We start from the raw sequence: 24,823 nt of genomic DNA on the forward strand, positions 1-24,823 counted from the left end.
AAAGAAAATGGGGAGCTACTGGGGCATCTTTGGAGACACAGATCTTTACTGCAAAAGGGCTGTGGTCACCTTGGACTGGTACAGCTTTAGTTCTTCTTCTAATGTATTTCATGCCTTTCAATGTCTGGACTGTTTAATGTAAAACATGCCTTCTGATGCAATTTCAAATTATGCTGTTACGAGGTCAAGGTAACACATAAAAAAAAAAAAACATATATATATATACACACACACACACACACAAGAACTATTAATATCCTGTAAATTATATGCTTTATAATGGTGCTTAGTGATGTCATTGGTTATAATCGGAGCTTAGTGATGTCATTTCTGTCACATGACTCACTGATACTTGTGTATTATAATAAATAAAGTACTCCCCTGTTGCAAAGCCCAGTGCAGTCACGGCTGCATGAACCCAGGGCGATCACAATTTTTCAGCAGTTTCGCAAATGGGGCGCTACAAACGGCCAGGCTGCCTAGGGTGCCGGTCGGGCTGGCCCTGCGCGGAACTTAGGCCGAGAATTTCCTCCCCCTCTGCTTTTCCGCTCTACTCTCTACTCCATACCTCCCAACATTTTGGAAGTAAAAAGAGGGACAAAAATTTTTTTTCCACAAGTAGCCCAGCAATTTTTTTGACCACACCCCTTTCTGTGGCCACACCCCCTAATTACCATGTATTTTTAAAAATATTTGGCAGGTTATGAAAGTTTGAAAATATTTCTCCTTATCTAAACTGTGTTTTTGTGTCTCAAAATTGTTACAAAGTATCTTATTTGCACCTGTTTGCTGTTCTGGGCTCTCTGCTAAAAGCCAATTAAGTGAGAAACTTTGTTTCTTTTTCTGGCTGTTAAGTGCTGAGAAAAGAGGGACTTTCCAGTACAAATGAGGGACTGCGGGTTGAGCTGTCAAAAGAGGGACTGTCCCTCTGAAAAAGGGACAGTTGGGAGGTATGCTCTACTCTGCTCGTGTGGAGGCAGAAGTGGACATTCTGCATTTCGTGCAAAAGTCTGCCTGCAGATCAGAAAACAAGGGGACCAGCAGGGTAGCGGAGAATCCACAATTATCGACATCATTAGGCCGTAGCCTTAAAGTCTGTGGGCATTTTTGAATTTTTTTTTTTCACAGTGAATTTTTTGTCACAGTTTTGCTAAAAAGTCAGCCAACAGCATTGCTTCAAATCCATGCATGGTGAAAAAAATCACTCATCACTACATGGAAATCCTCAGTGACATAATAATATTTTACAATAGTTGTACTTTACTCACTATATATATTTAAATATATGTATTAAGTACAATGCTTCTGTCCTTGTCGGTCTGCAGGCCACACACTTTGTTTAATTCCAATTGATAAACAATTATATCCTGCAATAAATTATGTATTATAAAGCACAATACACCTGAGGATTTTTCTCTGCTGTGAGTGTGGCACAGAGAGAACACGCAGTGTTTAACACGTAGTCTTAATATAGAAAGGTCACTAGTTCCTGAACTATGAACCCATGTACTCCAATCTCACTGTTTGCTTGTACTTAGGACCCCGGCTCTGACAGCACACCAGAAATAAAAGATAAAAAATAAAATCTCACCCAGAACATCTATCTGACCATACAGCGGAAGAGGTGAGGATGAATGGATGTGAGAGGAGAGAAAAGTTGGGAGCGAGATGGGGAGAGAGACATATTGAGAAAGAAAGGTGGAAGAGATAGAGGAAAGGGAGGGATAGGGGTACGGGTGAGGAGAGCATAAGAGTTGTGAAATGGCACATGAAGAGATGATTGAGGAAAATAGTAGTTAATAGTAATTGTAATAAAATGGGCAGACAGTTTTGGACTCCAGTCCTTAAGAGGGATATAAATGAGCTGGAGAGAGTGCAACGACGTGCAACTAAATTGGTTAGAGGGAGGGAAGACTTAAATTATGAGGGTAGACTGTCAAGGTTGGGGTTGTTTTCTCTGGAAAAAAGGCGCTTGCGAGGGGACATGATTACACTTTACAAGTACATTAGAGGACATTATAGACAAATGGCAGGGGACCTTTTTACCCATAAAGTGGATCACCGTACCAGAGTCCACCCCTTTAGACTAGAAGAAAAGAACTTTCATTTGAAGCAATGTAGGGGGTTCTTCACAGTCAGGACAGTGAGGTTGTGGAATGCACTGCCGGGTGATGTTGTGATGCTGATTCAGTTAATGACTATAAGAATGGCTTGGAGGATTTTTTGGACAGACATAATATCAAAGGCTATTCTGATACTAAACTCTATAGTTAGTATAGGTATGGGTATATAGAATTTATGTGAAAGTAGGGAGGGGTGTGTGTATGGATGCTGGGTTTTCATTTGGAGGGGTTGTACTTGATGGACTTTGTTTTTTTTCAACCCAATTTAACTATGTAACTAACTATGTAACTATGTAGACCAAACACAAAGGGGGTGTTTTATTTTTAGGAATGCCAAGACAAAGAGGGGAAGGCCAGTGAAATGCTACAAAATGATAGATGGTGGGCCTGAAAAATAACATTTAGAGGGTCAGGCAGCAATATTAGTCAGTCTCATATAGAAAGTTTCCCTGCCCCTCAGTATAATAATATTACAGCAATACGGTTTGTTTTTTCTATACATCTGTTTGACCAGGGTTACTGCTTCTCTCTCGCACCAAGCTCAACAAACTGCGGCTTCCCAAGATTGTATCCTGGACAAAGGGCAAGATTTGCTGCACAGGTAGCTCATGCTTTCTCTGGATATTTTACATTTCTTGTTTCCCTTATTTCATAAAAAACAATAGGCATAAACAACATCTTGCACAGTGGCTTTTGTGTAACTACATCTCCCATTGTGCTCTGGGATCATTCTTTGTATAGAGTGCTATATTAAAACATACTGCAATTGTTAAATGTATTGGTGTATATTTCCCCCTATAGTGACATTTTTTACAAACTGTAAAACAACTGATCATATTAAGATTAGGAATGCACAAAACTCACTCTAAAGATTTTCCGTCTGTGGAGCATATCAAAATAATACTCCCCTAGAAGCCCCTAAAGATTCTTATTCCCACTGTTCAATGTGCATAGTTCCATCCTACAATTAACTGGGAATATAGAATCATCATGTCTACTGTATATTGTGCTATAAATGATCCCCCTGTGAGCTGTATAACTCATCTTTTTATTATGAATGTTGAATGAGATCTCACTAACAACAATGCTTAGTGCTGCTCTGTACCATTGTTATGGGATCCGTTATCCAGAAAGCTCCAAATTACAGAAAACCATCTCCCATAGACTCCATTTTATAGAAATAATGGAGATTTTTTAAAAATGATTTCCTTTTTCTCTGTAATAATAAAACAGTAGCTTGTACTTGATCCCAACTAAGATATAATTAATCCTTATTGGAAGCAAAACCAGCTTATTGGGTGAAACCCCAGGTCCTGAGCATTCTGGATAACAGGTCCCTTACCTGTATATATATATATATATATATATGAAAGGCTTACATCTCCAATTCATATCCTCTGTTTTCAAGCTCCGGTATAAGAAGATATAGATCGCCATGAAGTCACAAATTATTGCAGTGTCTCTGCTTTTGCTGCTACTGAGCACAGGTTAGTGCTAACGGAATCAGATGGATGACTTTGAATCCCTTAATTTTTCATTATTTTTACTTTTTTTAAGCTTTCCTCACTTTTCTAGACAGCCCTACTAGCTGCTGTTCACTATCCCTTGTATGAATCTGATAATCAGTGTACATGTACAATAAAGGGATTCTGTCCTCATTTTTATGGTGTAGTTTTATTAGTAAATCACACTGTGTTGAACCAATAAGTGTATTTTTTAGTTGTAATATTGGCGTATAGGCAGCCATCTCAGCTCATTGTGCCTGATCCTGAGCTTTCAGAACGAGCCAGCATTGCACAATCCAACTGCTTTCAGATAAGCTATTGTTTCTCCTGCTCAATGTAACTGTAGGAGTCTTGGTCAGGCTTGGGTGTTTTTTTTTGACACACAATAATTTTTTTCTACGGAGTCATTTTTGCGGTGAAACTTGGTGAAAAATTTCCCTCATCACTAATCATGATATTAAAGCATGCATAGTCAAATATAAGTCAGAGCACTATAGATGTGTGAAGACCAAATACTGACTTTTTTGGACCCAGTCATCTGACACACTGGTAAACCTGTTCATACCAAATAAGGGCTAGATATTATTATTATTATTATTATTATTATTAACACGTAGATACAATGCCAGTGCACTATTTTGGTAATTGATAAAATTTACTTTATTCTACTTTTTGCTATCTAGAACTTAATTTGAATTTCCAAGGAGTTTTTATTTATTTTTAATCATCGGAAAAATATTGCTTTAGGGCTCTTACACACGGCCGTTCCGACCTGCGCTCCCCTGCGTTCCGTTTGTTGGCGTTCAGCCGCAGGGGAGCGCAGGAATAGACGCAAGTAATGATTTGAAATGGGGCTGTACTCACTCAGGCGCGTGTAGGCGCCGAACGCAGGAAAAATGCAGCATATTGCGTCTCAACCTGCGTTCGGCGCCTACACGCGCCTGAGTGAGTACAGCCCCATTTCAAATCATTACTTGCGTCTATTCCTGCGCTCCCCTACGGCTGAACGCCAACAAACGGAACGCAGGGGAGCGCAGGTCGGAACGGCCGTGTGTAAGAGCCCTTAAGCTTAGCATCCTTAACCAATCATTTATTTTCTGAAAATGGGCTGACATGCTCTTTTCTCACTGGAACCTCTTTGTTATTAGGGATTGAAAGTTACCGGATACACAAGAGGGAAGCACCCACATACCTTTCTCAGGTACAAGATGCCGTTTCTTATTCCTGGCTGCAGGTGTCTAACAAAGCACAGGACTGGTTTGAGGCAGTAAGAAATCACCAAGTGGAGGAAAAAGCAAAGTAAGTGCTTATGATACACAATTAGAAGAGTGGGAAATACATCTGATATAATGGAGAAATATTAGGACGACAGGCGCTACATACTCATGGCTGGGCTTGCTTTAAAGGGGTAGTGCACCAGAAAGTTAACTTTTAATATGTTATAGAGAATGGCTAATTCTAAGCAAATTTGCAATTGGCCTTATTATTATTATTTTTTTTTTTTTTATAGTTTTGGAATTATTTGCCTTTTTCTTCTGACTCTTTCCAGCTTTTAAATGGGGGTCACTGAAGTCATGTAAAAACAAATGCTCTGTAAGGCTACAAATGTATTGTTATTATTACTCTTTATTAACCATCTTTCTATTCAGGCCTCTCCTGTTCATATTCCAGTCTCTTATTCAAATCAATGCTTGGTCGATAGGGTAATTTGGATCCTAGCAACTAGGACGAAACTATCCCTTTCTACTAGAATATAATTGACCGTCTTATGCAGGCAGCACAAATAGTTCTGTTTCATACTGCTGAGCAAATTGATCTCAATGCTATTTCCTTAAAGATGTAAAGAGTTTTCATGTAATGGGATTTCAGTGACACATGCAGTAGATCTAGTGACGTATATTGAACAAACTGGGGAATTAAGGAATTATCTTTTTCTATGTTCATTCATTGGTTATGAACTTACAAGGTTGACTTGAATTGTCTTGGCTGTGCCAAGTTCAGGTATTGGATCCTTTAGCCAAAAACGCCATCATGTTTAAAAGTTTTTTTTAGTAGACTTAAGGTATGGAGATCCAAATTTCAGAAAGACCCCTTATATGGTTCCATACCTGTATTAAGGTCTTAAATAATGATGGCCAGGCATAGATTTGTAGACCACATTTTTTTTTTCGCGAATCTGTGGAAAAAATTTGCTGTGACAAAAAAATAGTTGCGCTTCAAAATTATTCGGATGCCAAATTACTAATGTATTTGTACATAATAATTACAAGTCAAAATTGTCGCGCATCAAAATTATTTTGGTGCCCATTGACTTCAATGCATTTCGCTAATTTTTTGCTGTTTTGCAATTTTTTGGCAAAGCAAAACTGGACAGATTCGCCCACCTGTTGGGCAAAAATATTATCCCCAACCAAAGGTGTGGGCTTAAAGAGCCTTCACTCCAGTTGGGGGTTAACAGTATTTTATTTTTTGCCCCCGCCAATGCTAGGACACTCGCACCGGGATGGAGCTCCTGGGGCAAGCAGCCATGTTGTACATGCGGATAATGAGCTTCTGACGTCACATGCATAGTGTGAGAAAGTCACGACATTCTCTCATTATGCACATGCGTGTGTCCCAACATGACCGTTCGTACCAGAAGCTTCCTCCGGCATGGGCGGCTTAGTGCTGGTGGGAGGGCATTAAAAAAAAAAAACTTCTATTATCCCCAACCAGAGTGTGAGCTCCATTGACACACCTTTGGCTGCTGGGTGAATTTATTCGCCAGGTGCGAATTCACAGCAAATTTCACCGGCAACTAAATTTGCGAAATCGCCTGAAAAATTCACCAATTCCAACGCCGGCAAATTTTGTGGTGAATCGAAACTATCGCCCATCACTAGCTAGGATAATATTTTTACCCAACAGGTGCCATTTAATGCAGCAGCTACTACAAACTGAATACAAACTATACAGACAAAGGGAGAAATTGCTCTTCAAAAAACAATTTTATTTGTCAGTGGTTCTTGAGAATAAAACTGCCTGTCTGTAGGTATAAGTTTCCTCACAATTTGATATGTCTTTTGCAGGGAGATTTTTGACAAGGGAACCAGTGCCGTGAAGCCATATTACAACATCTTTTCTGATCAGTTGTATCACTGGTGGCACGCACAGTGACCGTCGGCTCAAGTCCACAATGAATGAACGTTGAACTCACTGAAAGAGGATCATTGTGCTTGTTACACGTATACATTCTTGCTAGAAGTACGCCTAAAGCATATGCCGTTCAAAGCTTTGTTTGCTATGCTCACAGTGCCCCTGATATCATTCCATTATTTAGTCTCAACCAAAATAAATCTTTGCATGAAAAAGTGTCCTGTCTCTATGTTAGTTGCTGTGTTTCATTTCTTATTAATGGTAATAAAGAAGTCTATGTATTGCAGTGATTAGACCAACCGAAGGGCTGCAATTATACATTTAAAATAATGCTCTATCTGATCATGTGCTCATGTTTTATTTTTCAATTACTCAATCATTTTTCAAAACACATCAGTTAATAGTGCTGTGCCAGCAGACTTCTGCATTAAAATCCATTTTTCAAAAGAACAGATTTCTTTTTGATATCTGACATGGGGCTAGACATGTTTCCCAGGTACCCTTAGTAATGTGACTGATAAACTTCCATCACGCTTTACTGCTGCACTGCAAGTTGGAGGGATGTCACCACCACTCCCTTCCTCCCAGCAGCCCATCAGCAGAACAATGGTAATGTAACAACATACCAGCTCCCTGACACAATGGTACATATGAGAACAGCACTCAAAAAAATCCAAGTTACACTGCAACTCCTTCAGTTACATTGAGTAGGAGAAACAATAGCTTAACTGCAAGCAGTTTCATCCTAAAGTGCCGGCTCTTTCTGAAAGCACAAGATGGGGCACACCAAACTGCTGACACACCTGGCCCAGACTGGCAATCTGTGGGTTCTGGAAAATGTCAGAGGGGCTATTGTAAAGTCACTATTTATTGGGTTGTGGGGGGCTGCTTGGGCCTCTGTGTACCATAGTCTATTGTGAACCCCAGTCCAGACCTGCTACACACCACACCAATGTTACAGCTAAAAAAACAATTTACTTATTGGTTCAGGAATAACATTTTATATGATAATTATTTGCAGTGTAAATAATGTAATTTAGAAATAAAAACTATGAAAAAAAATCACGACAGAATCCCTTTAAAGGGGTTGTTCACCTTCCAAAACTTGTTATAGTTCAGTTGGATTCAGATTGTTCATCAGAAATAAAGAATTTTTTTCATTTTTGAAGTGTAATGTTTAATTTCCAAAGCAGCTTGGGGAGGGGGTCACCAGCTCTATAAACTGTCCTAAATGGATACTCCAGAGATGCTGCAGAGAAATGTATCAACCAATGGAGCAAGGTGTAACAGTTCAGAATCTGCACCTGAATTACTGAGCTGCCAGACTGAATCACCAGATACAAGATCAACTTTAAATTTCAGTTTTGGAAAAATGGTAAAAAATAAAAAAAAAGGAAAGCAATTGAAAAAATTGAATATGGCAGTCAGTTCATCCATGACAGTTCTGTAGAGTCTACAGAGGTTGTGATGCAAAGGGCCTTTTGGGAAACTATTTGACTAGCACTACAGTAACATATAGTGAAACCCCAATTATACATTATATATATATATATATATATATATATATATATATATATATATATATATATATATCAAGGGAAAGTTGTGCTCACCACTAATTTTTAAAACCATTAGGCGGGGGTGCAATGAGGCTGTGACCACAAAGTACATATAGACAAATACAAGAGTCCTCTGCACTCAACCCATTATCAATATATTTAAGACAGAGACATTTTGTGCATACTGCTACTGAAAAATGCCTTACCCTTTAAACAAAACAGGGATTGTTTTTCCATATATTGCAATATATTTAAGCTGGCCAACTACGTCAACTAGTTAGTTGGCCAGGAAGCTTAACTATATTGCAATATATGGACAAACAATCCCTGCTACAACTGCTCGTCAGTAAGAGCCCTTATGTAGATCACACAATCGTGGCTGCCTATCACCTGATGCTTATTAAATCCAATTACAATTGGAAAGGACCAGTGTGGAGTTGCAAGGCTGTATGCAGCAAGGTAAGTTGTATTCCATTTGCTTGTAGGGAGACAATGTGAATTTGTTCTATGATTTAAATATTTCCAGACCTTTCCCTATGTGTTGTTGACTTTCGCATTTAAAACTCTGCCTGGTTGCTAGGGTAAGTTGGATCATAGCATTCAGAGAGATCCAGAAGTCCTGAACCACAGAAGTGCTAAACAAAAATCTAAATCATTCAAAAACCACAAATAATTAAAAAGCAGACCAATTACAAATTGTCTTAGAATATCAAGGTCTGCATCATGCTAATTTAAACATAAAATAGTCATTTTAGGCATGGTCTTCATGCCCAAGCATTCTGGATAACAGATCCCATACGAGTGAGTAACTCACAAACACACTCAATGGTGAGACTGTGCAGCCCCTGCTATAGTCCTTGCAATGCTTTTTGTATAGACATATATACATCATGCAGTATATTCTCTGTTTTGGACTGTTTTTTTATATCTCTGCAGCTCCACATGTGTTGTATTCTTTTTATGTACTTACATTTATATAGGCTGCTATGGGAAATGCACTGTGCAGGGCAGTACTGCAGTCACTGGACCCCAAAATTAGAGGCAATTCCTCATACAGCACTAAATGGTGTATTTTCTCTAACTCCATTTTTTTGACCACCTTGGACCTGGGAGGGGATTCACAAAAGTGAAGTAACTGAAACTGGAGTAAAACATATTTTGGGAGTCAAGCTGAATAGATTGATAAAATCTTTTCTCCAAACAAATGCCTGCCAGGACATAGGGCCCCTTTCATACAAATGTGTTGGTGAGTCTAAGAGGTTTAGTGGAGCAATGTTATTACAGGCTCTGTGCAGATTTTCACATTGTATTTCTGATTTTATTATAGATACGTGGTACCTGTTGTGAATAATCAACTTGAAGATGGCCACAAAGCTTATACAGGAGCCACCATACATGCCTATGCAGGTACCTGACCAGGAGAATATATCTACACAGTCTTGTATATCTATGCAGATACCTACATATGGACCAGCCTCTTTGCCCTCCTCAGAGCCTGCCACTATGTCCATGCCAGAGATTGTCTGTATGCCCACTCAGGGGCCCATCACATTGCCCATGGAGGGGCCAGATTCATTGTCATCAGAACTGCCTGCATCTGTTCCCATGCAGGTTCCTGTATCTAAGTTGACTCCTATGCCAACATTTATGCCCTTGCAGACACAAACAAATGGGGACGAACAGATGCTTAAATCTGTGCCAGAGCCGGTATCTGGTCAGTTATCTACAGATCTTATTCAGACACCCCCATCTCTGTCTATACAGTTGCCTTGTCAGGTAACTACCTATATGTCTACACCAACATCCTCGAAGATACTTGCTGAAATGCCTACATCTAAGAATGTGAATACTATAATGCAGGTCCCTGTACCCACTAACATACCTTCCTCTGAACCTCATCAGGTCTCTACCTCTCCCTCACCATCTTTGCCTTGTCAGGAAACTACATCTATGATTGTGGAGCCGCTACCTTCTGTACAGTTGCAAGTACCTGCTGAGGAGCCTACATCTAGTAGCATGTGTGTGCCCTCACAGGTGCCTGTACCCTCGCAGACCCATAACATTGTCATAGCACAAGAACCTACATCTGTGCAGTTGCAAAGATCTGCATCTGGGTCCACATCTGTGCAGGTAACAGAACCTATACCTGTCGCGACAAAGGAGCCTACATCTGTGCATGTAGAGACATCCAAGTCTCTCAGATCTGTGCCTATGATAGAACCATTAGTGACTAAATGGAGAGCACCTCCTGTGCCAGTTATGCAGATGCCAGTCCTTCAATCAGCACATCCAGGTGGGCAGCTGTGCATTACTAATTTTGAATATTTTCCACATTGTGTGCCAAGTCTTACATAGGCATAGAAAAAGGTCAATAAAATGTGTTTTAGTCCCTGTAGTGTAGACCTCTAAGGGCAGAGACACATGTTGCTATTTTGGGAGATTAGTTTCCCAGTGACAAATCGATTCTTCATAGGGCAACTAATCTCCCCCAAACTGCCTTTCTCCTGGCTAGAATGTAAATCGCAGACGGGATGGCACTCTGATCATTTTGGCTTTCCAAATGACACCCGAAGTTTCCTGTTGAGGCGACTTCAGAAAAGGAAGCGCTCCGAGTGCCATCCTGCCGGCAATTTACATTCTAGCCAGCGGGAAGGCAGTTTGTAGAGATTAGTTGCCCGAAGAAGAGGTGATTTGTCGCCGGGCGACTAATCTCCTGAAATAGCAACGTGTGTCTCTGCCCTAAAATAGGTGCACAAGACCCCAGAAAACAATGTCAATCCAGGTTCACGAGATAAAGAAAATTCTTCTACTCCTCAGAAAGCAATAGAAATGCACCCTTGGTTAAATACCTTTTTTTTTTTTTTTTTTTTTTTTTTAACCAAATCATGATTGTATATGGCTTCCCTGCTAAACCATTATCCAATTCATATTTGATCTCTTTAAGCCCATAAACCCTGCAAGCCTCAGTGAAAGTCCTATTGTCATCTTTATTCAGTGATCGTCAGTTAGACAAATAATCTTGTAATTATATCTACATGTTTATTGTAACCTCTTAATGATGGGTGGTTCTACAGGTTAACATGGCATACACTAAGTACAGTGTTTAGTTAGATGTATCCCAATTATGCTGGAAGGTCCAAGAAGAGGTTAAGACAAACCAAAGAGACATTAAGAAGAAATTATTACACAGAGAAGCATACTGGATATGGAGATTGGAAACATTGTCCCCTAAGGGTTTAAATGAGAGTTGGGGATTAAGCAGTTTTTTTATAATTGTATTCCTCTTTTTTTGTTACAGCATTGGAGAAGGAGAACATTGTTTTGTATCATACAAGTGAGATGGAGATGCCCTTCTACCATCTAGTCAGTGAGTAAATGTATAAGTGCTAATTGAGGGTTTGATTTAGCTGTAGTTATAATGTCTTAATGGAGAACTAAATCCCACATGGTGATCAGTCCCCACTGCCCCCCCTCCCTGTACTGTCTTAAGTCTGCCATACCCCGAGAGATCCGCTCGTTTGGCGATGTCGCCAAACGAGCGGATCTCTCCTCGATATGCCCACCTTGAGGTGGGCAATATCGGGCTGATGCGATCGTGGGCCCTAGGGCCCAACGATCGGATCCTAACGAATAGTAACAGGTGGTCTGCATCAATTGCGGGACTGCATCAACGAACAGATGCGGAAGCGATCCGACGGGATTTTTAGTCCCATCTGATCGAGATCTGGCCGACTTTCGGCCAGATCTCGATCAGGGGGCCCCATACACGGGCCAATAAGCTGCCGACTCGGTCTGTCGGCAGCTTTTATCGGCCCGTGTATGGCCACCTTAACCCCTAAATTCTGTCCCCTCTAGAAAAAGTGACTGCACATGCAGAATGAGCACAGCGGAGCTCACGGGCGCCATCTTCTTCTCTTTGGTAATCTTCATGTCTTCTTCCTCCCCTTCGGCAACTTCTGTCTTTTTCGGCGCATGCGCAGTTGTCGCAAACCGGAAGATTGATCCAACTGTGCATGCTCCATTACGCCGCTCACTTCACAAAGATTACCGAAGAGAAGACGATGGCGGCCGTGAGCTCCACTGCGCTCACTCTGCATGTGCTGTCACTATTTCTAGAGGGGACAGAAATCAGGGGTAAGACTGTGCAGGGGGAGGCAGGAAGGGGGCCAGTGGGGGGGGGGTTAGTTCTCCTTTAAGGCTTTTAATAGTTTGATAAACATGTATTATCTAACCTTTTTTGTTATTATAAACATTTTTCACTTAACCCATAATTAGCAATAGTTTTGATATTTTGAAGATTTTCACTGTTATTGAGAGGAGATTATAATTGTATACTAAACTCACTTCTTATGCATTGAATGATATTTAAGCAAACACTGAACCATGTAAATTGTTGATTCACTGGACTTTTATTGGACTTATCCATACACTAAGAGTTGTAGTTATACACTGTGAACAACTTGCTGATTTTAACAAAATTATGTTTACCCAACTATGGGCACTGTGATATTTGCTATAAATTGCACATACTCTTACTGGTACACTATCACTATCACAAACGTCTGATCGGGTGTTCAGTGTCTAAAGCACCTTGCAATAAAAGTTGGGATTGCCCCATTTGAAGCACAACAAATTACTGGTGTTCCATTTTGTTTAAAAGTATTTGTTGGCGTGTGGCTAGGCCAGTACTGGGACCTGTACGTCTGCACAATTTATATTCTTCAATCTAGTTAGAGACTTGGACATTATACTAAGGCTGCCAGTACCAGGGTCAGACTGGTGGGTGGAGGGCCCTCCAGGGCTGCTGCCCCAGGGGCCCCCGCAGGACCCCTACGCCCCCAATGTGGCCATCCCCCGAGCTTGCGTAAATTAAACCTACTTTCAGCGCATCTGGGCTGGAAATCATTGGCCTGGGGATGTGCCAGCTGGGTTTGTGCCTGGGCTGATAGGGCCCACTGGGTTTTTTCCAGTGTCCCGCCAGCAAAGTCCGACCCTGGCTGTTGTTTTAGTTAATGCTTTATGCTATCACCTTGATAACAGAGGCCACAGAGTTACAAATAACATAGCAGCTTCTTTACTAGTGAGAAGAAAGGAAAAAATCATTATGTGGTACAATGAAGTAAGGTATGTGAACTCCCTGTATGCCAAACAGACAGACAGATCATACAAGCCATGGCCACTCTGCTATCCTAAAGGGAGTCCCCATCTACTAGCCCCCTATGCCCCCCCCCGCGCTTCCTCCCTGCATAGCCCACTACTTTAAAAAGTGTTGCAGAAAGTCGCACAAACATCTCGATGCAGAGTAGCACAGAAAAGCTCACAGGTGCCATCTCCAGTATCTTCAGATACGTTTGCTAAAGGAACACCAACACTTAAGCTTTTGCACAGGAAAGTACCATAGATAGCCGAAGGGAAAAAGAGGATCCGAAAAAAACTGAAGATGGCACCTGTGAGCTTCATGGAGAGGTCTGTGCAACTTTCTGCAATGCTTTTATCAAGTAGTGGGCTATGTGGGGAGGGAGGGGGCCACTGGGGGCTATAAAATGGGGACTCTCTCTCTTAGTGGGGTTAGTTCTCCTTTAAGGCTGGTATCCCAAAATATTGAAGCAGCATGGAGTGAAGAGGAGCTAAAAATCGTCATCCACTGCAGTACCAAACCCTGGCAGATAAGGTCTTCAGACATGCCAGAGGGAAGATATTGCACAGAGATGATCTACAGCAGTCATCCACAATCAGTGGCTTGTAAGCAACAGGTTGTTCACCAACCCCTTGAATATTGCTCCAAGTTGCCTCAAAGCATGTGCTTATTTTTTTGAATTTCTGACTTGGAAGCAAGCTTTAATTTCATAAAAACTATGTGTACTACAAAACAGTCTCCTGTAAGCTGCAAGTCCACAGATCCCTTCTATAGCACCCTCATGATTGTGTTGCTCCCTGAATCTTTTAACAATTGAATGTGGCCCATGGATAAAAAAAGGTTGGGGACCCTTGATCTACAGTTTCGATTGCAGGGTAGAAGCTTCCAAATAAAATTCTGTAAAGCTTGATGTTCCTGGCAATTCTGTTAATACTTTCTGAGTGGCATGGCCTACCTGCAGGTTCCTTATTGTTCCTCATGTTTCTTTTCTCTTGACAGTGGTTACCCAGCCATTTCCTCAAGACTTAACTAGCAATATGGCTAACATACCAAGCACTTTGACTAGCTGGAGGCAGATACCATATGGTCCTGTTTCATGGACTTCCAATATCATTAACTGTTTTGCTGATATTAAGACATGTAAGAACAAACTGTATATGTCCTTCAAATTATAAAGTGGTGCATTTCATAGTACGATCACAAGCAAAAAAAAGGATTTTTGTACTTTTTTTTTATGTGAATTTGTTAAAATAGCCCATGCTGCCATTTTCATACTATTCCCTTAGGCACTAGTGGGGTTAGTAACAACTCAAAAAACAATTTCGACTCACCCCTGCTCCAATTATTCCAATCTCAGAGGGACAGCAGAGGATTCAGTGTGTCTGCATTCAAGCAGAACTGTGACCATTCAGAACCAGAAAACTTATGTAGGGCACACTCCCTCATAAAGTAAAAAACACTATTCATTAAAAAATCACAAGTAGCTGCTATGTAATGGATGCCTATTGCCTAATGCATTTCGGCAACACCCCTTTAATCATTGGCTTATTATTTTGGGCACTTTGATACTAGTATGGGATCTCTTATCTGGAAACCCTGAAAACTCTTTCATAGAGTCCATTTTAGTCAAATCTATTTTTTTATCTGTAATAATAAAACAGTATTTTTTTCTAGATGTTTAAATGTTCTTAGACCTCAAGGGGGACTTCTAACAGGCGATTTTGGTTGTATCCTCACTTTAAAAACACCCAACCTTTATGTCAATGACCCCATGAACTTTTTTAGTACATGCAAGTTATTTTACTGTGCCATTATCATGATCTATTCATTATCACCTTGGCTTACAAGTCTATTGAGTGTCCAGAAAAACTGAGGGATCTTTGAGGCACGTTGGAGAAACCTTTAGGGGAGCAACCCTACAATTAAAATTTGTCTAAATGAGAATCAGTGCTGTGTATCCAACTCTTTCCTCTTTCCTAGGCTTGTTTGGGTCAGTCTGTCCATGTATAATGCCCTGCTGCCATTCTACACAGTTTGATGAGACCTGTTTCCTTGGGTTCTAACCTGGGCCAAGTGTTCTATGCGATCTGGAGTATGTGAATGCTACAAAATTCCAGTGAGTATCACCTCTTGCATGACCATAATTGGAATATAGCATTAGAGACACCAGCTAGGTAGGCTGACAGTATGAAGAGCTCCATGTAGGGCTTTAATAATGCACAACTTCATTGTAGGAGAGAAAAACAGATATTTGTTTCCTTGGCCAATGGTGTGTTTGGACAACCATGGTATTTAAAGAGAATTGTGATGTTCAAAACTTGATTTCCTGCCAGCAGTCACTTACTGGGAAATGTGTTGCTTAAAATAGAGTTTAAAATAATGGCAAGCAGGGATGCACAAAATCCAAGATTTGCTTTGTGATTTGGCTGAATAACAGCAATTTTTGCAGGGTTTGCATGGGGCAGAATCAGTTCGGATTTGGTTCGATTGAATTCTGAAATTCATGTGATTTTTTATTTATTTTATTTATTTTTAAAGCTCTGGACAACTAAATGTGACTTTTTTTGTGGGTGGGGGTTGAATACCATATGCTACATAAAAAGTTTGGCTAAATGCTGAACCTGAAACCTGCATGTCTTGCTACCCTCTTTTGAATATGTAAAAGGAGTTCCATCTTTGTTTGTATTCAACTAAATCGAAACATTATGTCTTGCCTTAAAGGAGACATATCTATAATTAAAAAATAATTTTGCAGGCAATAATGAATAATACATGGTGCTTGTTTTTGCTATAGGCTAAAAAAAATATTGTCTTCAAAAAATTGACCCTTTATCGGAGCTCCCTATAGATTTGCTATGGTCTCTGTGTTTCAAGTGAAGGGTGTGTCCTAATGATCCCTGCAAGAAGCACAGTAGGAGCCAATCAGGTCAGTGTAGCTATCCTACAGTGCATTGTGCTGCCGGCTCCCCTGCACAGCCTGGGAAAGGAGGTGGCAGGAAGTAGCACAGATTTTCAATAAATAAACTTGAAACTATTGTTTTTTAGGCACTTTCCTTCTATATCTCAGAGTATAAGGACCTGCCACTTTCTTGTTTTTCAGTTTCACACAATATGGGGCAAATTTACTTAAGGTCGAATATCGAGGGTTAATTAACCCTTGATATTCGACTGTCGCAGTTAGGATTTAGCGCTATTCGTTCGATCGAAGGATTTTAATTCATCAATCGAATGATTTTTGTTTGACCAAAAAAAGATAGCTAAGCCTATGGGGACCTTCCCCATAGGCTAACATTGACTTCGGTAGCTTTTAGGTGGCGAACTAGGGGGTCAAAGTTTTTTTTTAAAGAGACAGTACTTCGACTATTGAATGGTCGAATAGTCGAACGATTTTTAGTTTGAATCTTTCGATTCGTAGTCGAAGGTCAAAGTAGCCCATTCGATGGTCGAAGTAGCCAAAAAAAATTCGAAATTAGAAGTTTTTTTTCCTATATTCCTTCACTCGAGCTAAGTAAATGGGCCCCTATTTCTCCTTTTAAATTTTTCGTTACAATATTACAGAAACTCATAGTGTGTGTCATTTAGTAAACCCTAGGATTAATGGTGACATTTAGATTTAGCAGTGGCACTTTTGGATGCATTAGGCAGACTAAAGGGTAAAGACCATGGAATACATGGGTAGGGTGCTTGCAAAAAGAGTAGGCACTGACCCTGTTCCTGACACCATTTATGTAAACTTGTTTTTGGAACAGATAACAAATATGTAACAGAATTCCTTTTCCACAGGGTTCCTTTCCACAAGATTATGGTGCCACCTACCAAATGGCTCGGGAAATAAAAAAACAGCAACAGCTTCCCTTTACAATTCCCCATGCCAAATTATTATGGCCATCTTTACCCATATCAACAGAGCAACTGGGTTTAACCATCAGATCTACTATGTTCTAACCTTCTTTTAAATATGTTTAATGTATTTCAAATAATAAATGAATTTGTAATAAAATATAAAAATAACTCATGAAAACTGAAAAGTGAAATTAATGAAATGACAAGTTTTGTTTTAAACTTTTTTGTTGTTCCTCAAATAAATGATAAGCTCTTTTGAGCCATAATCCTTTGTCTGGACCTCGTTTATTATATTACTGCACATATTAATTGTGCTGATGGCTGGTTAGCCTAACATACCTAGCTGTAGAATATCAAGTAGAAAATCCCAGTAACCAAACATTCCTCTCCTAGGATGCAATGTTTCAAAGATACAGAGAAACTGGAAGCTTAAGGAAAATATAGATATTAAGCATTAAGCTACGGACACACATGTTTCGGGAGGATTCACGCCGCGGTTTATTAAAAAAAATCTGACCTCCGCATAGATACGCTAGTGGTTTAAGCATAGGCAATGGCACAATAATACCAGTGTATACACGGTGGTCAGCACCACTGCGCCAAAACCTCTTGCAAAATCTGCATGTGTACCCTTAAGGTATGAAGATCTGTTATCCAGGTGCCGAGCATTCTGGATAACAGGTCACAAACCTGTACTTCAACACAAACCAAGTTGTCCCTAGCCACACCCCCCCCCCCAGTGGTAGACATGAGAATAGCAACCAAGCAGGAAAAAGCTGAGTTTTGGGTCCTAATATTTCTCCCCTTCATTGTGTGATGTATTTAAGATCTGGAGTTATTTGTAGAAGCCAGTGTAAGATTATTTAGAAATTAATACTGTGTGTATATAATGCTATCTGGTTAGCTGCCCATTGTTCTGTTAATGGGCTGCTGGGGGGAGGGGTGATATCACTCCAACTTGCAGTGTAGCAGTAAAGAGTGACTGAAGTTTATCAAGTCCCGTGGTTGGGGGGGGATCTGGGAAATGGACATCGCGTCTAGCCCCATGTCCATTGATACACTGCTGCTCTGTGTAACTTCTCGTGGTCTTCTCCAGTAGACTTTGGGCAGCACCATCAAAGATGGCAACTGTCCTGACCTAAACATGTTTCTTTTTTTTTTAGTTCCCAATGTCTTTCCCCCAATTCTCTGCTCATGATTTATTTTCCCCTTCTGATAAAAGCTTATTCAATTGGGGTTATGTAGAAAAAATAACCGCTATCTGAATTCTGTGAGATAAACTGTTTCCACAGCTTGCAAGGAAACCAAGATCGTCTCTCTGACTTGTACAAACTTTTTTCCAACCTTTCTTCTGCTTACAATGTAATGCAAACCCTTCCTCACCATGTTTTATTGTGAAATGATGGAATTTGGCGCTTGAGGTGCTTCTGCTTTTTAAAAAGAGCCACACACTATGGAAAGCAGAGGAATTTCAAGTCCTAGAATCCATCACCTAAGGAGACAGCCAGCCAGCTAAATACAGTATTTAATGGAAATAACTTCAGAAACACACTGCACTCTGTGTTTAGTAATGGAAATTGCACCAGTTGCCAATACCCATTTCCAAGAATCTTTGGAAATGTTAAATGGAACACTGGCACTGTTCTCTAAAATTATTCATTATGATGAAGACCAATTGTTTGCTTTCTGCTGACCATCCATCGTGCAGCAACTTTGTTATCTCAATCTGCCAATTTAGGTATGACATCCCTTATCAAGAAACCGGTTTTCCAGAAAATGCTACAATTATGGGAAGGCCATCTCCCATAAAGTCTATCTTAAGCAAATGATTAAAAATCGGTAATAATAAAACAGTACCTTGTTCTTGATCCTACCTAAGCTGTATGAATGCATATTGGTGGCAAAGCAATCCTGTAGGGTTTCTTTGCTGTTTAAATGATTTGTGGCAGACTTAAGGTATGGAGATGCAAATTGCAGAAAGATTCCTTATCCAGAAAACCCCAGGTTGCGAGCATTCAATTAATTCTTTGATCTGTACCGTTTCTTTGGGAAAAATTATGGTTTAAAATGGAAAAAATTAATAAAAAGTGAGTGATTAAAAGAGGTTCATATAGGAATGCATTTAAAACAGTAAAGGGCCAATATTAGGAGGAAACACTGGGCTTGTCCACCCTAAGTTAGCAGCTCATGGACTGGTCTATGGGGCTAAAATAACTTCCTGCATCACTGATATCTAATTTTTTAGATCTGAAATTCCCCTTAGACAAAAACTGCATGAAATGCACAAATTACCTGCCCTAGATGACACTAGGACACTGTCTGCAACCTATACAAGGAATCATATATATAGGAGCTCTCAAACCCAAAAATCTGTAACTGTATTATCTATGGTTTTTCCACTGTGATAGTTTCACAGAGGTGAAGACACAAAGGGGGATAAGCCCAGGGCCGGATTTACATAGGGGACGCCCCTAGGCCCACTGCCATTTGTTGCCCCTGTCCCCTCCCCTTTATTCATGCAAATTTCACAACAATATTGTTGATGTGTCTCCACCAGGCTAAATAGTGCCAGTCATAGACTACATTGCAATATATGAGCTAATCATCAAGCTTCCTGCACCCAGTGCTGCTACAGAGGTAATGTGCATGTAATTGATTGACATATGTAATGTGCATATAGAGGAGACATGATCAAAACATAAAAATAATACAATATTTATAATTAAGCTATTATGACAAGAATAAAAAAAACTTAAGGTTTCAAAAATAGACCCTTTATGACGAATGGATAGTGTCAGAGGGTTGATATTTGTCACCCCCGCCCTCTATGACGCCATAACGCTATAAGGCCCAAGGCAGGATGGACTTTAAGGACTAATGGTCTACTGTGGACAATGGTCACTCATATAGCTTATACTAGGCCATACAAACAAAAGATCATCACTCTAAATTCCAGAGTGTCAGTATAACGCCAGTCTGTCTGATGGGGGCCCCTTACTGCTGAAGTGCTGCTCAAATTACTGGAAATACCACAATGGCCTTGGTTAGCCGATAGCTGATTGCGAGGCTGTGGACCGTTGGAGCTAGGCACAGTATGTTACAACATTCCTTTGATAACATGTAAGACTAAGTAAATCATTTAGACATTAATTGTACAAGGAGGAGTCAGACTATGTATGGTATTTCTGTGAAACCCTTGTCACACTTATTGTAAAAGCCTTCTGAAAGCTATATAATGCCTGGACCAAGAGGTGTGTCTTTGGTAAATCCTTGGCTGACATTCTGTGTGTTACTCCAACAGCTTACCCAGACAAAACTGTTATGTTGTATTATGTAAGAATAAATTGCCTGACTATTTCTAAAGGTTTTCCTTTACTGAGTTTTGTCTTACACGAGGTCAAAATGGTACTACTAAAAATACCATCAGTGACTACTACTGTAAATAATTACAAACAGGACTTTGTCATTGTGAACCTACAGGTGTCGGGAAATGGTCCATGGAAAGGAACCAGCTGTTCAGTTTGTGTTGATATTCAGCCTATAAATGGGCCACTCGTTCTAATGAACGGTCCTTTTCGATCCAGTCCAGCTCGTGACTGACGACCCAAAAAATGAACACCATGATTTCAATCTGGACTTTGTTGTTCCTAGTAGTAAAAATTTTATGGAGATTTACTCCACTGGTCTTTTAAGTGTCTCTAAGGAAAATTCTGGGTATTCTACAAGCTTTATTGTTGTAACAAAGATATATATATATATATATATATAGATATATCTGGATTAAAAGAAAAAATGTTCATGCCGTTTAAATACTAATACTATAAAGTTTGCAGATTTGGAACATAAAGGAATAATGTTACCTCACAGTCTAACAATTTCTTTTCGAGATCTGATGGATACAATTTTAAACTGTGATGTAAAATTGACCCCTTTTTTAAGAATTCCCAGCTCTGTGCAAATCCTATGGCTTTATTAGGTATTATTTCTTACCAGCTGCTGCTCCCCTCGATGAATCCCGGATTGTCGGTGGATACGAGTGCGCCCCTCATTCCCAGCCTTGGCAAGTGCACTTAACCTACAAAGGGAACTTCTTTTGTGGGGGGTCATTGATTGCACCAAGGTGGATTGTTTCCGCTGCTCACTGCTACATGCTGTAAGTAAAGGACGATACTGGTTTTTCTGAAATAACCTGAGTTGAAAAGGCATTGCAATATACTGAATACGTTTACTAAAGAAATGTTTATCTGATACCCTTATCTCATACATTTCTTGCCAAAATAATTGCACTAAAACCTCTACCCTATCTTTTTATTTATTTTAATCATAGGAAAAATTCTCATAGTCATTGTGTAATATGTCCCTGCACTTCCATAGAATAGGAACTGTTGATGGTTGGTCTATTAGTTTTGGTTAGTTTTATTGTTAATGAATCAGCACCAGGTCCTCTTGCCTTTATTCCTATTTTTATTGTCTTTATATCCACTAAAAACAACTTACACTTTCTTTCTTTCTTTCTTTCTTTCTTTCTTTCTTTCTTTCTTTCTTTCTTTCTTTCTTTCTTTCTTTCTTTCTTTCTTTCTTTCTTTCTTTCTTTCTTTCCTTCCTTCCTTCCTTCCTTTCCTATAGACCAAGGTACGTGGTGGCTAATATTGGCATGCACAACGTTTCCATGACAGAAGGAACCGTACAAAGAATCCAGGTGGAGAAAGCATTTCAGCACTATAAATACAATAGCAATAATATTGACAATGACTTTATGTTGATTAAATTAGTGGAACCAGCTCAGTTCAATCAATATGTTCAACCCATCCCACTGGCACATAGCTGCCCAAGAAACGGGACTCAGTGCGTTGTGTCTGGTTATGGAAATATGCGTCCAGGTTTGTTTGGTAAGTAACCATTCTTGCTGTTACCAAAACATGATAGTGTAAAATTAAAGGGATTGGGGCAATGCTTTCAAGCAGAAAATATAATATAGCAGTAAGCATCAATAATAATTTGTCAGGAAAAGAAATGTCAAGAAAATATTAAAAATGATGACTAAAATTGAGTTTTTTTAAGAATGTGATCCAATATGTAGCTCAGAACAAGTTCAAGATACATGAATTTATTTTCAAGCTGTACCCCTATATCAGCTGTTTGGGAAGCCATACTGGCGTTAGCTTACCATCTGTCCCCGTTTCCTGAGGACCAATAGTCTGTCTTAACAGTGTTCTCCCCTCTGTCAGGCTTCTCTTTCCATTGCTGAATATACCTACTTTAATATTATTTGAGTCATTCCTTTCTGGCAATGTTTTCAAAATGCCATTCCATCCTGAATATATAATATAATAATAATAATGTATGTATAGATGTGAATCACTACTGCTGGATTTAATTCAGACAATCTACTTTATAAAGGGGTCACCACAATAGTTTGGGAATCTATATTGTAGAAATATTTATGGCAGTGAGATGTGAAGTAGACTAGTAATTAGATGTCATGCTTCTTGCAGGAGAGTTCCCTGATAGATTGCAATGTCTGAATGTACCTGTCCTGCCTGAACAAAGCTGCAAAGCTTCCTATGGTGATGGCATTACAAACAGCATGTTCTGTGCTGGTTTCCAGGAAGGTGGCAAAGATTCCTGCCAGGCAAGTAAATAAACTGACCAATTTAACAGTTGCTTTGAGAGGACACTTGTATCTGTCATAGTCCAATTTATCACCTATTTTAGTAAATTAGCTCCAGTGTTTTGTTGAACATTGACGCAGCCTGCGGTGTAAATAGTTTGCACCTGTACCATGTCATTTACCACCTTATCGGTGTGCAGAGAAGGTATCCAGCAATTTATATCTATGTATATATATATATATATTTTTAAATAATGGTTCTACTCATCTGTCTATTTGTTGTCCTTTTTATTAGGGTGACTCTGGTGGGCCACTGGTTTGTGATGGAGAACTCTCCGGAGTGGTTTCATGGGGAAAAGGCTGTGCCGACAAAGGATTTCCAGGAGTGTACACTAAAGTCTGTAATTATATAGACTGGGTAAATGACATTACGGAGGAAAATTAAGAAGCTCAGCTCATCACATTCTCAGTTCAGAACACATACCTCCCAACCTTCTGAAAATCAATTGCCAAACAAATGATGTTATATCCCTACTAATCACTGTTACCTAAGCCCCATTTTTCCAATTGGGGTCTGTGATTCATGACTGTCCCATCTGAATCAAGACCATTGGTGGGGTATGAGGATGCCATAAGTATTTCTCAGTATGTTGTTTTGCTTTCTATGTAAGGGCCTGTCTCTTCAGCTGCTGTAGACGAGCCCCCAGCATCCAGTCTACAATCGTCTAAATATATTTGGATATATTATGCACAATACACTGTTGTTGTACCATTTTAAACAATAATGAATAAAAAACAACCGGAGGCATAATTTTTATGTGCAAATAATTTTTTTTAGTTAATGGCATAGAACAAGGGTCGCCAACCTTTTTTACCCGTGAGCCACATTCAAATATGAAGAGAGTGGAAGAGCAACACAAACATGAAAAAAGTCCCAGGGTGGCGCCAAATAAGGTCTATGATTGGGTATTTGGTATCCCCTATGCTGGCATCTTACAGGAGGCTCTTCTTGGCATTACACTTTGTTTTTGTACAATTAAAACTTGCACCTAAGCCTAGAATTCAGAAATAAGCACCTGCTTTGAGGCAACTGCGATCATCACCCAAGAACTAAGAACTAAGAAAAGATGTACAGATTTTAAACACAGTATACCAACTTAAAGTAGAGGTTAATTTTGCATAACAGCAACATCTCAAAGGTGTCTCCATGTAGGCAGGCTGTTTCATCACTGAAATATATTTGTCAGTTTTCTGACATCAAAGAAGTAATAAAGGTATGGGATCCGTTATCCGGAAACCCGTTATCCAGGAAGCTCTGAATTTTGGAAAGTCCGCCTACCATAGACTCCATTTTATCCAAGTAATCCAGATTTTTAAAAATTGTTTTCTTTTTCTCTGTAATGATAAAAAAGTAGATTGTACTTAATCCCAACTAAGATATAATTAATCCTTATTAAAGGCAAAACCAGCCTATTGGGTTTATTTAGCGTTCAAATTATTTTCTAGTAGACTGAAGGTATCAAGATCCAAATTACGGAAAAATCCATTATCCGGAAAACCCCAGGTCCCGAGCAATCTGGATAACAGGTCCCATACCTGTATATTTACTTACTAATTATATTATGGTAACTCTACCCAAAATATTTTTTTTGCACAGTGATAGAAAACGTCATTCTAATTTACTTTCCAAATATATACATTAATTACAAATTTTAGCAAATGTTCCATGGTTTTATAGAATGGATGTTTACAAACTGGATTGCAGCATCTGCCTACATTCTCTGCCCTCCTGTTTCTGACTCCTGAGACAATGCCGCAAGCCAGTTAATAAATGCTGATTTAAAGACTACCGTAACTACATTGTTTTAAGGGTCCGGCCTAGAGAACAGAAAGGGATAAACGCTGCTTTC

General features: G+C 39.6%; 3 protein-coding genes across 8 annotated transcripts; all 3 read left to right on the forward strand.

The window, feature by feature from the left end:
• Positions 1-1,597: 1,597 nt before the first annotated feature.
• apoc2.L (apolipoprotein C-II L homeolog) lies at positions 1,598-6,978 on the forward strand. Of its 3 annotated transcripts, none has more exons than XM_018226710.2 (5): positions 1,598-1,624; positions 2,664-2,724; positions 3,532-3,610; positions 4,777-4,927; positions 6,697-6,978. In XM_018226710.2, exons 3-5 carry the CDS (start codon positions 3,559-3,561, stop codon positions 6,782-6,784), a joined length of 291 nt encoding a protein of 96 aa, XP_018082199.1. In that variant the 5' UTR covers positions 1,598-1,624; positions 2,664-2,724; positions 3,532-3,558; the 3' UTR covers positions 6,785-6,978. The 3 variants fall into 3 exon arrangements, with proteins under 3 accessions (XP_018082199.1, XP_018082198.1, XP_041425524.1); XM_018226709.2 differs by having other exon boundaries at positions 1,608-1,624; positions 2,638-2,724; XM_041569590.1 differs by lacking the exon at positions 1,598-1,624 and having other exon boundaries at positions 2,534-2,724.
• A 1,683-nt stretch (positions 6,979-8,661) lies between these two features.
• MGC115706 (uncharacterized protein) lies at positions 8,662-17,568 on the forward strand. Of its 4 annotated transcripts, none has more exons than XM_018224624.2 (6): positions 8,662-8,781; positions 9,650-10,615; positions 11,621-11,689; positions 14,459-14,599; positions 15,440-15,575; positions 17,243-17,568. In XM_018224624.2, exons 2-5 carry the CDS (start codon positions 9,685-9,687, stop codon positions 15,520-15,522), a joined length of 1,224 nt encoding a protein of 407 aa, XP_018080113.1. In that variant the 5' UTR covers positions 8,662-8,781; positions 9,650-9,684; the 3' UTR covers positions 15,523-15,575; positions 17,243-17,568.
• A 3,231-nt stretch (positions 17,569-20,799) lies between these two features.
• On the forward strand, positions 20,800-23,724 carry LOC108695898 (trypsin-3). The gene is made up of 5 exons (XM_041569074.1): positions 20,800-20,821; positions 21,242-21,455; positions 21,929-22,191; positions 22,798-22,934; positions 23,209-23,724. Exons 1-5 carry the CDS (start codon positions 20,800-20,802, stop codon positions 23,356-23,358), a joined length of 786 nt encoding a protein of 261 aa, XP_041425008.1. The 3' UTR covers positions 23,359-23,724.
• Positions 23,725-24,823: the final 1,099 nt, after the last annotated feature.

The sequence above is a fragment of the Xenopus laevis genome, chromosome 7L (assembly GCF_017654675.1).
Source record: "Xenopus laevis strain J_2021 chromosome 7L, Xenopus_laevis_v10.1, whole genome shotgun sequence".
Classification (NCBI taxonomy): domain Eukaryota; kingdom Metazoa; phylum Chordata; class Amphibia; order Anura; family Pipidae; genus Xenopus; species Xenopus laevis.

Coding starts and splice junctions, on each gene's coding strand:
- MGC115706 (XM_018224624.2), top strand. CDS start 9,685: ATGGCCACAAAGCTTATACAGGAGCCACCATACATGCCTATGCAGGTA. Junction 10,616..11,620: donor CCTTCAATCAGCACATCCAG/GTGGGCAGCTGT, acceptor TTTTTGTTACAG/CATTGGAGAAGGAGAACATT. Junction 14,600..15,439: donor TTTTGCTGATATTAAGACAT/GTAAGAACAAAC, acceptor CCTCTTTCCTAG/GCTTGTTTGGGTCAGTCTGT.
- apoc2.L (XM_018226710.2), top strand. CDS start 3,559: ATGAAGTCACAAATTATTGCAGTGTCTCTGCTTTTGCTGCTACTGAGC. Junction 3,611..4,776: donor TTTGCTGCTACTGAGCACAG/GTTAGTGCTAAC, acceptor CTTTGTTATTAG/GGATTGAAAGTTACCGGATA. Junction 4,928..6,696: donor CAAGTGGAGGAAAAAGCAAA/GTAAGTGCTTAT, acceptor TGTCTTTTGCAG/GGAGATTTTTGACAAGGGAA.
- LOC108695898 (XM_041569074.1), top strand. CDS start 20,800: ATGGAAAGGAACCAGCTGTTCA. Junction 22,192..22,797: donor TATGCGTCCAGGTTTGTTTG/GTAAGTAACCAT, acceptor TGCTTCTTGCAG/GAGAGTTCCCTGATAGATTG. Junction 22,935..23,208: donor GTGGCAAAGATTCCTGCCAG/GCAAGTAAATAA, acceptor CCTTTTTATTAG/GGTGACTCTGGTGGGCCACT.